General features: G+C 46.9%; 1 protein-coding gene across 1 annotated transcript in view; it reads right to left on the minus strand.

Moving 5' to 3' along the window:
• Positions 1-12570, minus strand: part of PTGS1 (prostaglandin-endoperoxide synthase 1) — a 271507-nt gene that overhangs the window by 161570 nt on the left and 97367 nt on the right. The window contains exons 3-4 of the mRNA XM_063936924.1: positions 9935-10051; positions 8989-9129 (exon numbers count right to left, since the gene is read on the minus strand). Of these exons, the coding sequence (XP_063792994.1) occupies positions 8989-9129; positions 9935-10051 (258 nt within the window). The remainder of the gene's footprint in view (positions 1-8988; positions 9130-9934; positions 10052-12570) is intronic.

Genomic DNA, 12570 nt, shown 5'->3' on the forward strand with positions numbered 1-12570 from the left:
GGGTCTCTGGGGAGATTCTTAGTTGGAGTACTGATTGTTTCAGGAGTTGCTTGAGCCTTCCAGTCAGGTTCTCGCAGCTAAGTTTGCCAGGATTGCCAGGGTGTTATGCAGATTTTGCGGACGTGTTCTCCAAAAAAATTGCAGAGGTACTACCTCCCCATCGCTCCTATGACTGTGCCATTGATTTGTTGCCAAATGCTAAGCTTCCCAAGAGCAGGTTGTACTCCCTGTCACGTCCTGAGACTCAGGCTATGGCAGAGTACATTCAGGAGAACTTGGCTAAGGGATTTATCAGACCTTCACAGTCTCCAGTTGGGTCGGGGTTCTTCTTCGTGGGTAAAAAGGACGGTTCGTTGCGACCCTGCATCGACTTCAGGGAATTGAACCGTATCACGATTAAAAACTCATACCCACTGCCTCTCATTTCGGTCTTGTTTGACCAGCTTCGTACTGCCACCATTTTTTCTAAGATTGACCTACGCGGTGCGTACAATCTAATCCGAATAAGAGAGGGGGATGAATGGAAGACTGCCTTTAATACCCACTCGGGGCATTATGAATATTTGGTGATGCCTTTTGGGCTCTGTAATGCCCCGGCAGTCTTCCAGGATTTCATGAATGATGTGCTCAGGGAATATTTGGATAGATTCTTAGTTGTATACTTAGATGACATCCTAATCTTCTCCCATTCCCTGGAGGAACATCGGAAGCATGTACGCTTAGTCCTCCAGAAACTCAGAGACCACCGGCTTGGGGCGAAGCTGGAGAAGTGCGAATTTGAAGTTCAGCAAATCGCATTTCTAGGATATATTATCTCCCCAGAAGGTTTCCAAATGGAGGGTTCCAAGGTACAGGCAGTCCTGGATTGGGTGCAGCCCACTAGTTTGAAGGCGCTTCAGCATTTCCTGGGCTTTGCGAATTTTTATAGACGATTTATCGCTGGATTTTCGTCTATAGTGGCGCCCTTGGTGGCACTCACTAAGAAAGGGGCGGATGTTGCTCACTGGTCTTGTGAGGCTAAAGCGGCTTTTGCCCGTCTCAAAAGGGCATTTGTTTCGGCCAAGGTGCTGCGACACCCAGATCCAGAGCGTCCTTTTGTGGTGGAGGTGGATGCCTCTGAGATGGGTATTGGGGCAGTGCTTTCTCAGATGGGAGTGTCAGATAATCGCCTTCATCCCTGTGCTTACTTTTCCCGTAAATTTTCGCCTGCCGAGATGAATTATGACGTGGGTAACCGGGAATTGTTGGCTATTAAGGATGCACTCGAGGAGTGGAGACACTGGCTTGAGGGGGCTAAGTTTGTGGTCTCAATTCTCACTGACCATAAGAATCTGGCATATTTAGAGTCAGCGAAGCGTCTCAATGCCAGGCAGGCACGATGGGCTTTGTTTTTTGCTCGCTTTAATTTTTTGATAACATATCGCCCTGGGTCAAAAAACATCAAGGCTGATGCGCTCTCGCGGAGTTTTGCTCCAATCCAGGAGACCACCGAGGAGCCGTTGCCCATTGTTTCCCCATCATGTATTAAAGTGGGCATTACCCAGGACCTCTTATCATTAGTCCTTAGAGCACAGGAGCAGGCTCCTCCAGACCTTCCGGTAGGTCTTTTGTTTGTGCCTCCTAGGTTAAGACAGCGAGTGTTCCTGGAATTCCATGCCAAGAAGTCTGCAGGTCACCCGGGTATTGCCAGAACTCGGGAGTTGCTATCTAGGGCGGTGTGGTGGCCCTCGGTGGCTAAGGATGTGGATCAGTGGGTTCGGGCATGTGACATCTGTGCCCGAAATAAGACTCCTAGAGGGGTTCCTGTTGGCCCACTACATCCACTCTCTATCCCATCTAAGCCATGGACCCACATTTCAATGGATTTTGTGGTGGACTTGCCCAAATCCTCGGGGATGACAGCCATCTGGGTTGTCGTTGACAGGTTTTCGAAGATGGCGCACTTCGTTCCACTGGTTGGGCTGCCATCGGCCAGACGCCTGTCTGAATTATTTATGCTGCATGTTGTGCGTCTCCACGGGTTGCCACTTGATGTGGTCTCTGACCGCGGATCCCAGTTTGTGGCCAAATTCTGGAGGGCATTTTGTTCCGATCTCCAGATTTCTGTCAGCTTGTCGTCGGGCTACCATCCGCAGTCTAATGGGCAGACTGAAAGGGTGAACCAGTCCTTGGAGCAGTTCCTCAGGTGTTATGTCTCCAAGTGTCAGACTGACTGGGTTGCTCATCTGTCCATGGCGGAGTTTGCCTATAACAACGCGGCTCACTCTGCTACAGGGATCTCTCCCTTCCTTTGTGTGTATGGGCATCATCCTAAGGCCAATTCTTTTGACCCCCTGGACTCCACGCCTGGTGGTTCCTCTGTGGTTTCGGTCCTTAGAGGTATTTGGCGGAAAGTGAAGAAAGCCCTTGTGTCTGTGTCATTAGTGACCAAAAGGGTTTTTGATAAGCGGAAAAGACCCTGCAGCTTCAAATTAGGAGACTTCGTCTGGTTGTCTACCAAGAATTTGAAGTTGAGACAGCCATCTCATAAGTTAGGCCCCCGGTTCATCGGCCCTTATAAGATCACCAGGGTTATCAATCCGGTGGCATTTCAGTTAGATCTGCCCCGTTCTTTGGGTATCAATAAAACATTTCATTGTTCCCTTTTAAAACGGGCGATTAGTAATCCTTCTTCCAGTGGAAGACCTTCCCCTCTTCTGATACGTGGCCAGAGGGAGTTTGTTGTTGAAAGGATTCTTGACTCCAAGGTGGTTCGGGGTCGGCTGTCATTTTTGGTGCACTGGAAGGGGTATGGCCCGGAGGAGCGGTCGTGGGTGCGCAGTTGTGATCTTCATGCCCCCAGACTGATACGCTCTTTCTTCTCACAGTTCCCCGATAAACCCGGTGGTAGGGGTTCTTTGACCCCTCGTCAGAGGGGGGGTACTGTTAGGGTCTCCTGCCCTGTGCTGCCACGTCGTCATGGCAACCGGGAGACAAGTGCTAGCGGAGTAACCTGAGCGCAGCTGATACTCCGGTTCGGGTCTTTTGCTGTGCAGTGGTTATAGGCTCTGTGCATGGCAGGGGATCCGGTGCTGGTTTTTGTGCTCACAGTCTGTGAGGTCTGAGTGGGGCGTGGACAGCACCTGCTTTATAAGGCCTCTTTTCAGGGTAAGCAGATGCTGCTGAATCTTTGTTGGTTAGTCAGTTTCTGAAAGTTAGCCAGTACTGTGTAGCTTTGTATTTGTTTGTTGCTTACTGCAAATAGGCCTGGGGATTTGGTATTACACTCTGCCAATCCAGACCTAGCAGTAAGACTGGAGTCAGTCGTTTAGCTTGCTGGAGTTCTGTTACTACTCTGTGAACTTAGCAAGTTTGCGGCTGTATTCTAAGACTTGCCTGTCTAATCCTGTCTCACTGTGCTAGGTGTCAGGGGTCAGTTTAGTGGCAGTAAACCGAACCTGTGCACTGCAAGTGAGAATTAGGATTGTGGAGAATCTCCTTGTGTCTATCATTCCATCTCTGACCAAGGAGTTTACTGCCACACCCGTTGGTAACCCTTTAGGGTTTTGCTGTTGCCCTTAGCAACAGCATTTCGGGTTTTCTATGTATTAAAACACAACATCTTGCTTTTCACATCTGAGCAGTTCTAATACAAGGGAGATACCCAGTTCCTTAGCCTCTGGGCTTCTCTGTTCACGTTGTGTGTGTTTTGTTACCCTACCACCTTCTGTGTACGTTATGTCATATTCCCTAGTCTGTCTGTGAGTCCATTTGTTTTGCATAACAGTTCAAACACCAGTACATTCCTGCAGGCACGGGAGTGCATAACAGTCCTGACACCAGTACTTTCCTGCAGGCACTGGTGTGCATAACACAGACTTCCTCAGCACGACCTCCACCCACTCCACTCCAGAAGTCTTCCACATGATTATAAACCGTTGGGAAAAACTCGACAGGTATTGCGCCAGGTCAAGGGACCCTCAGGCAATACCTGTAGACGTTCTGGTAACACCGTGGGTGTACCAGTCAGTGTATGTGTTCCCTCCTCTGCCTCTCATACCCAAGGTACTGAGATTGATAAGATGGAGAGGAGTAAGCACTATATTCGTGGCTCCGGATTGGCCAAGAAGGACTTGGTAACCGTAACTTCAAGAGATGCTCACGGAGGATCCGTGGCCTCTACCTCTAAGATGGGACCTGCTCCAGCAAGGACCCTGTCTGTTCCAAGACTTACCACGGCTGCGTTTGACGGCATGGCGGTTGAACGCCGGATCCTGAAAAGGCATTCCGGATGAAGTCATCCCTATCCTGATCAAAGCCAGGAAGGATGTAACCGCAAAACATTATCACCGCATTTGGCGAAAATATGTTGCGTGGTGCGAGGCCAGTAAGGCCCGACGGAGGAAATTCAACTGGGTCGTTTCCTACATTTCCTGCAAACAGGAGTGTCTATGGGCCTGAAATTGGGGTCCATTAAGGTTAAAATTTCGGCCCTGTCAATTTTCTTCCAAAAAGAACTAGCTTCAGTCCCTGAAGTTCAGACGTTTGTAAAAGGGGTACTGCATATACAGCCTCCTTTTGTGCCTTCAGTGGCACTTTGGGATCTCAATGTAGTTTTTGGGTTCCAAAAGTCACATTGGTTTGAACCACTTAAATCTGTGGAGTTAAAATATCTCACATGGAAAGTGGTCATGCTGTTGGCCCTGGCCTGGGCCAGGCGCGTGTCAGAATTGGCGGCTTTATCCTGTAAAAGCCCTTATCTGATTTTCCATTCGGACAGGGCGGAATTGAGGACTCGTCCTCAGTTTCTCCCTAAGGTGGTTTCTGCGTTTCACCTGAACCAACCTATTGTGGTGCCTGCGGCTACTAGGGACTTGGAGGACTCCAAGTTGCTAGACGTTGTCAGGGCCCTGAAAATATATGTTTCCAGGACGGCTGGAGTCAGGAAAACTGACTCGCTGTTTATCCTGTATGCACCCAACAAGCTGGGTGCTCCTGCTTCTAAGCAGACTATTGCTCGTTGGATTTGTAGTACAATTCAGCTTGCACATTCGGTGGCAGGCCTGCCACAGCCAAAAATCTGTAAATGCCCACTCCACAAGGAAGGTGGGCTCATCTTGGGCGGCTGCCCGAGGGGTCTCGGCTTTACAACTTTGCCGAGCAGCTACTTGGTCAGGAGCAAATACGTTTGTAAAATTCTACAAAATTGATACCCTGGCTGAGGAGGACCTGGAGTTCTCTCATTTGGTGCTGCAGAGTCATCCGCACTCTCCCGCCCGTTTGGGAGCTTTGGTATAATCCCCATGGTCCTTACGGAGTCCCCAGCATCCACTTAGGACGTTAGAGAAAATAAGAATTTACTTACCGATAATTCTATTTCTCGTAGTCCGTAGTGGATGCTGGGCGCCCATCCCAAGTGCGGATTGTCTGCAATACTGGTACATAGTTATTGTTACCAAAAAATCGGGTTATTGCTGTAGTGAGCCATCTTTTCTAGAGGCTCCTCTGTTATCATGCTGTTAACTGGGTTCAGATCACAAGTTGTACGGTGTGATTGGTGTGGCTGGTATGAGTCTTACCCGGGATTCAAGATCCTTCCTTATTGTGTACGCTCGTCCGGGCACAGTATCCTAACTGAGGCTTGGAGGAGGGTCGTAGGGGGAGGAGCCAGTGCACACCAGATAGTCCTAAAGCTTTCTTTAGATGTGCCCAGTCTCCTGCGGAGCCGCTATTCCCCATGGTCCTTACGGAGTCCCCAGCATCCACTTAGGACGTTAGAGAAAAGAAATTCATAACTGCTATCTGAGGCTGTACAGTGGGCATTTGCATCATGCTGTATAATGTGGTTGGCAGCTAAGCTGCTACTTACATTTCTTTTGCCAGGGAACAGCTCCTGTACTCCAGTCCCTTCTCAGAAACTAAAGGAGACGGAGGGGGTGGAGCATACTAGGGAGAGGAATCCTGAGGTATCGCGGTCTGTAGCAGTAGCAGCTGTACCTCCTCCGACGTCTGTCATGCAAAGGGAGTGAGGGACTTCTGCAGCCAGCCGTTACTCTTACCGATGCTGCAATCTGCTTGGGCAGAGGCTGGTGCTGCTCCCTCCCTGAGAGAGCGAGCTTGGGGCTGAGGAGCAAGACATCGGATGCTCTAATGCACACAGAGTGCTCAGGGGAGCGGGAGTGGGAGGAGCGTCCATCAGCGGACAACATGAGGGAATAGGCGGCAAGTTGGGGTGTCTGTAGATGGTGCCCCCACAGGGCAAATGCGCTCTGGGCAAAGCACCATCTGCACACACCTAGTTATGGCCCTGGTTGTAGAGAGTAGTGAGTAAGGTTGAGTGTAGGGAAAAGTGAGGAAGGGTGTAGGGATCAGTGAGGGTGAGGTTATCAAGCAGTGAGGGTGGGTGTAGGGAGCCGCTATTCCCCATGGTCCTTACGGAGTCCCCAGCATCCACTACGGACTACGAGAAATAGAATTATCGGTAAGTAAATTCTTATTTTGAGCATTTGTTGAACAACTTAAGGGCCCTACACACCCAGCGCTGTGTCCCGCCGAGGTGCCCGACGGGCGACTCTGCCCGTCACCCTGCTCCATAGCAGTGCTTGAAATATGGATAAAATTGTCCATAATGGCATGCATGTATAAGTGACACGGCACCAACGATGAACGAGTGTGGGGCCGCGCATCATTCATCGTTGGTGCCTACACACTGAACGATATGAACGAGTTCTCGTTCATTAATGAACGAGAGCGCTCATATTGTTCAGTTAGATCATTAAGTGTGTAGGGCCTATAAGTGTGAGACCATGCAATTGACTGTTCTGGTATAAAGTATACTCCTGTGTGATGTAATATAAGTGATGAACACACACACGCACTCCCCTCCCTCCTTTCTACCTGGCATAATGTGTCACAGGAGTTTTACCTGGCGTAATGTGAGCTCTACCTGGTATAAAGAGTATCTGGGGCTCTAAGGGGTGCAAAAGGGGGCTCTACATACCGTATTGTGCAAAAGGGGGCTCTACCTGGCGTAATGTGTGATAGGCTGTACCTGGTGTAATGTGTGTAAGTGAGTTTGGAGATTACTGTGCAGCGTAACATGAATTGGTATTATTTTGTGGCCATGCCCCTTCCCCATGATGCCACTTCGGCGCGCACTTTCACAAATTTGAAGTTGGAGGGAGGGCGCCAATGCGATTTCTTGCACACAGCTCTAAAATGTCTACTTACGGCACTGATTATATGTGAATGTTTTGCTATTTTTAGTGATTAGTGATTGTCGTTATTGAATGCATTATTGCTAAGGTTTGTTGTGCTGATATTTACTGCACGTGTTTCACCTTAATCTCAATTGGCCTTACAGCGGTGACCAGCTACCTCCTGCACAATAAACTTGTTGTCACCGTTAATTTGTGCTTTCTTTTATCTGTGGGGTCTTCCTTGGGGTTTCCATTCTCCTGCCACAGGCTCCTGCGGAAGAAGCCGTGAGAGGTCATGAAACAGCAAGAGTCCTATGGGGAAAACAGGTATACCTCTACACCATCACAGGAGTGCTATTACACATTTACGATAGGGGGCCCTCCCCTTTTGTCAGCACCACCCCTTGCCTGTGTGTGCATCATTCCCCGTATCTCCATGATACAGCAGCATCACAGGTCCTACCGGCATTCCTGCAGAGTAAGTGAGAGCCAATAAGGATCAGGTACTGAAGGAAGCCAAAGACTCAACATCCCTGTGTCTCATAGCCTCATCTCTCCCTAAGTCTCTCATCACCCCGTGTCTATCGTCCTCACCTCCACTGCATTATCAGCCTCACCCCTGTGTCTCTCAGCCTCATCCCATTATGTACTGTATCTCAGCCTCAACTACCCCCTGTTTCTCCGCCTCCCCTCCCCTTTGTCTCCCTTTGATCTTTGCTTGTATGGTAGCTTGTCTCTGGTGTGTTATGTATTAATGTTTATTAATATGTACTCACCATTCTGCTTCTCAGCACATTGATGCGCCAGCAGGCACTGTGCGCAGGCCAGACCTGAATCATAGACACTTATCTCCTCTCTCTGCTACAGCACTGGGGCCTCCTGCTCTTTTCTGACTATTCCAACCTTCTATCTACCTCCTATTTCCACTTCATCTTCTCTGTCCCGGCCAAGACAGGTTATTCATTGTGTGAGGAACAGTCAGAACAAAGCCTGAGATGTGGTGCCAGAAGGATACATCATCAAAGGGGACAATCCACAGCACCTGCTGCTGGGACTGCTGTTTCTGGTGGCAGAGGATTCGAAGCAACCCCGGCAGGGGGGGCCCGTGATAGGGGGCCCCCCTTAATCCTGCTCTGTGCACAGGGATCCCACTATTGGAGATATATGCAAACCAGAATTAGAAGAACAACAGCAGCTTCTTGCATGTGGTAGGTTTTATCCAATATAAAATCAACAGGAAGTGGAAGTCGATTTTTGACCAAATTTTTTGTCTATTTGCAGACATCCGCCGTCCAAACGCCTGGACACGCCTGCATTGGACTCACCACTCCCCGAAACCGGTGAGTTGCCACTCGGATCCGCCTTCCTCCTGTCAATCTTCTTGCGGTAGCCGCTGCAACCGCTTTCTTCGCTAGCGGCGTTGCAGCCTGGCGACGGCCGTCACCGGGCAATGACGCGCCTGCGCAATGCAGCTGCCGTGCATGCGCAGGTCTGACCCGATTGCACGGCTGCGAAGAAGCGCAGCGTGCGATCGGGTCGGAATGACCCCCATAGTCTCCAGTGTGCAATCACCAGTAACCAATACAAAGCACCCTAGTCCGTAGTATAGACTCCTCCTATATACCATGATTCCCGGAGGTGAGTATAAAGCTACCAAGTCTTCAGTGTATAGCTACGAAGTGTATAGATTCCCAGAGTCAAGTATATGACATGTCCGTATGGAGCTTTGGCAAAAACATGGAAAAATAACACTTGCCGTATATTCTCATAGGAGCTGGTTTAGAATCAGTGAGAAGCAAGATGATCTTACCTGTTAGAACTAGCTTTACAATTGTATTACGGATAAATGTTGCATTCACTATATCCCAAATCCATTTAAACCGAGTCAATATGTAGTGATAAAAAGATGGACTTGGCCGCAGAAATTCATGAATTCTAGACCATAATTCAGCTGCAAATAAAAATAAATCAATTAGATGTATTTAAAATGTCAGTTCAAGCTTCATAAGCAGAACTTTGAAAAGGGGAATACATATGATGGTCAAGAGCAGCTCTAAACCAACTGTTTATGGGACTGAAAATAATCCCCCTTTTCTCAGTTCTGCCTTCAATCTCTGTCAAAAGCCTGTGTTTACATAGGAATTGTACACTTCCCATATGATTTCAAATTTTATAGTAAAAGTTTAACACAGTGGTTAAATGTAACAGATAACACCATCATATACTCTACATGCTCTTTGCATTCAACTATTTAGGTAAAAAATAAGTTGTGCCAGACTTTCCAGATTTACAGATTGCTTGATTACTTCAACAGACATAGACTATCAGGAGAGTATGTTAGAGACCCTCAGTATTTGAAGGTTTAAAACACATTTAATGGTTACGTTTTGGGGCTTTTACTACAGCAGGATAGAAAAGTTCACTTAATGAAAACACTTTGTATGCCATTAATGTTACAATTTTCCTATTGGATTGCACAAGTATTGTATACGTGCACCAAAAGTGTAGAAAAGCAATAAAACTGAAGTATATTTTTTTGAAACAAAAACTGTTCAGACGAGACTTTATTATGTAACAGCTAATATCTGGAACGGAAGGTATGCCTCTCCGACAACTCTTACCCACGCCAAGTTCTACATAGCTGTTTTAACTGTGCTCTGTCCAAAGTTAGAGCACTTCTCAAGAACGACTATTTGATTACAGCTTTACAGGAAACAACTGCTGCATACGATAAAGACATTTGTTTCATAGCTTACGGATCGTGCAGTTTCTTCCATAATACCCAGTCCGAGTGCAGTCACATTCATACTTGTCTAGATCAAACCTCACGCACACTCCTTTGTGCTGGCATGGAAAGTAGCAGCATGGATTCACTAAAATAAAAACGATAGTGATTTCATTAAAATAAAATTTGTATAAAGCAAAACAATTCTATAAACTTTTTAAAGTAACTTACAGTAGGGGGAAATGTATCAAACTTTCAAAGAGTGGAGAAGTGGATTAATGGATAAGTTGCTCATAGTAACCAATCATCAACTTCAACCTATCATTTTACAGCATGCACTTCATGAATGTTAGCTACAAGCTGATACGGGAAACTTCTCCACTTGTTCTCTCCGCCACTTTTAGGCTTGATACATTTTCCTATATGTCCATAATCCATATACTCTGATCTGTTACTAACACTCCTGTCACCATTTACGCCATGATCCAGATTTAGTAATATAGCAGATTTACGCTGGGTACACACTATATGATATATTATCCAATCTTGGTAGTTTCAACCAATCTGCACATTCTATTGTTTACACCCGTCGTTCATCGCATTGTCCCATCTGATGTGTTGCAAAGTCAAAAAGAATGATGCGATGTTCGATGTGGTGCAATTCCTATGGTATGTAAACAGGACCACATGATCATACAATATGCTGGACTCTGAAGTTTGGTACTGTTCTACATGGTAATTCCATAGTCTGTACAGGAGCAACAGTTAATTGGATACAATCCCTGGACACAACATATTGTGTCATCAATCTGAAGATTGCATGGTTGTATGCTAGAAATCCTGGGAAATTGGAACAACCGTTACATCGTCAGACCTTCCAACAATTAGCAGTAAAAAATTGGTACAGGGAATGCAGTCATTTGTAGAGGGGGCATGGCCATTGGTAAAGGGGGCGTGAGACGTGTCAGTGGTGACTCATCTATGGTACTGGCGGCTGTTCCTGGGGGCTACTGGCGCTGCCAGGGAAGAGCGGAGGGAGCCTTCTGACACTGTGCAGCACTGCGAAGTCCGTATCCCCACAACGCTGCGATAGATATCCGGACAGTCAAGAAATCTGGTACAATTGGTACACCCATGTTTTAACCGGTAAAGACCTTAAAAAACGGTACTGTACTGGCTAAAATGGTACAGTTGGAGGGTGCGCATCGTTTGTTACATTGTTCAGGTGTGCATGATGCCACAATATATTGGTATATGCTTCATGTATTAATATCACATTGGGCCTAATTCAGACCTGATCGCTAGGGTGTGTTTTTTGCATCCCTCCAATCAGGTAGTCGCCACCTACAGGGGGGGGGGGGGGGGGGGGGAATCACTGTGCAGGGGTGCGATCGCATGTGCAGGAGAGCTGCACAAACAGACGTCAGAATCCCTCCCTTTAAACGCCTGGTCCATCCTGCGTTTCTCCCGACACTCCTTAAAAACAGTCAGTTGCCACCCACAAACGGCCTCTTCCTGTCAGTCACCTTGCGATCGCCTGTGCGATCACTTTTCTCGCACCATCCTGTTGCTGGCCAGCACTCCCTGTCTCTGTCCGGCGCTCCTGTCGCTGCGGACCACTGCACCTGTGCATTGCGGTGCATACGCATGTTCAGTTCAGACCTGATCGCAGGCTGTACAAAAACGCAGCCTAGCGATCAGGTCTGAATTAGCCCAATTGTCCGTTGAATTGCCCACTGGATGTATAGAACATCAGAAAGTCAGAAAATAAAAGCTAAATAACAGATTTCAGCAGTGTATGATCACACAGAGTATTAAGAAAATAGGTTACATTTTCAGAATAAAATAAATCTATAAAAAAACAATAGGCACACACTATCATATGCAGGAATAAAAACTGTATTTTACCAGAATAAGACAGAGCCCTTTTCAACGATGAACAATACAGGCTAGCTATTGCCCAAATGTGCTGAAGACTATTGGCCTGCAATCAAATACAATTTAATTACGCTAAAATAACAATATTACAACAGCTGCTGGCAACAGCTGTAAAACTACCAGTAGTAGAACTTGCATGCACACATCTTAATCTACCAGACTAATCCTTGCATCTTCATTGCGCACATTGTTTCTCAGAAGAGTAATTTGTTACTTGACTGAATTATGCAATATAGCTAAATAACATGCAGTTCAGTTGCACATTTATTACTTACTATGCTATACCTTTTATCTTAATAAATCTGGCTGTGAAATTCCAAAGCAAAACACATTTATAAACATTTTTACTTACAGGATTAATTGGTTGACACAAGCTCTAGGATGAAATCCAATTTTGGTATCTAAATATTTCAATTCTTCACTTCTGCTAGCAGACAAGCATTTCACATTTGATTCCATCAACCACTTATCTCTATGACAGTGGTTCACAAACTGTGTGCCTAGGCACCCTGGGGTGCCACAAGGCTCTTGCAGGGGTGCCTCGAGTTGGTGGTCCAGGACCAAATCAAATTGTTTATGGTCAAAGTGATAGGCAAAACCAGTGCTAGTGGCTGCCAATCATAAAACATGTGGACAGTCAGAAGCCCAACTGTACACCACCACATGACTGAACCTAAGGACATACCTCCCAACATAACCCATTCCAGGACAAAAGGGCAGATGTATTAA

The sequence above is a fragment of the Pseudophryne corroboree genome, chromosome 8 (genome assembly GCF_028390025.1).
Source record: "Pseudophryne corroboree isolate aPseCor3 chromosome 8, aPseCor3.hap2, whole genome shotgun sequence".
Taxonomy (NCBI): Eukaryota; Metazoa; Chordata; class Amphibia; order Anura; family Myobatrachidae; genus Pseudophryne; species Pseudophryne corroboree.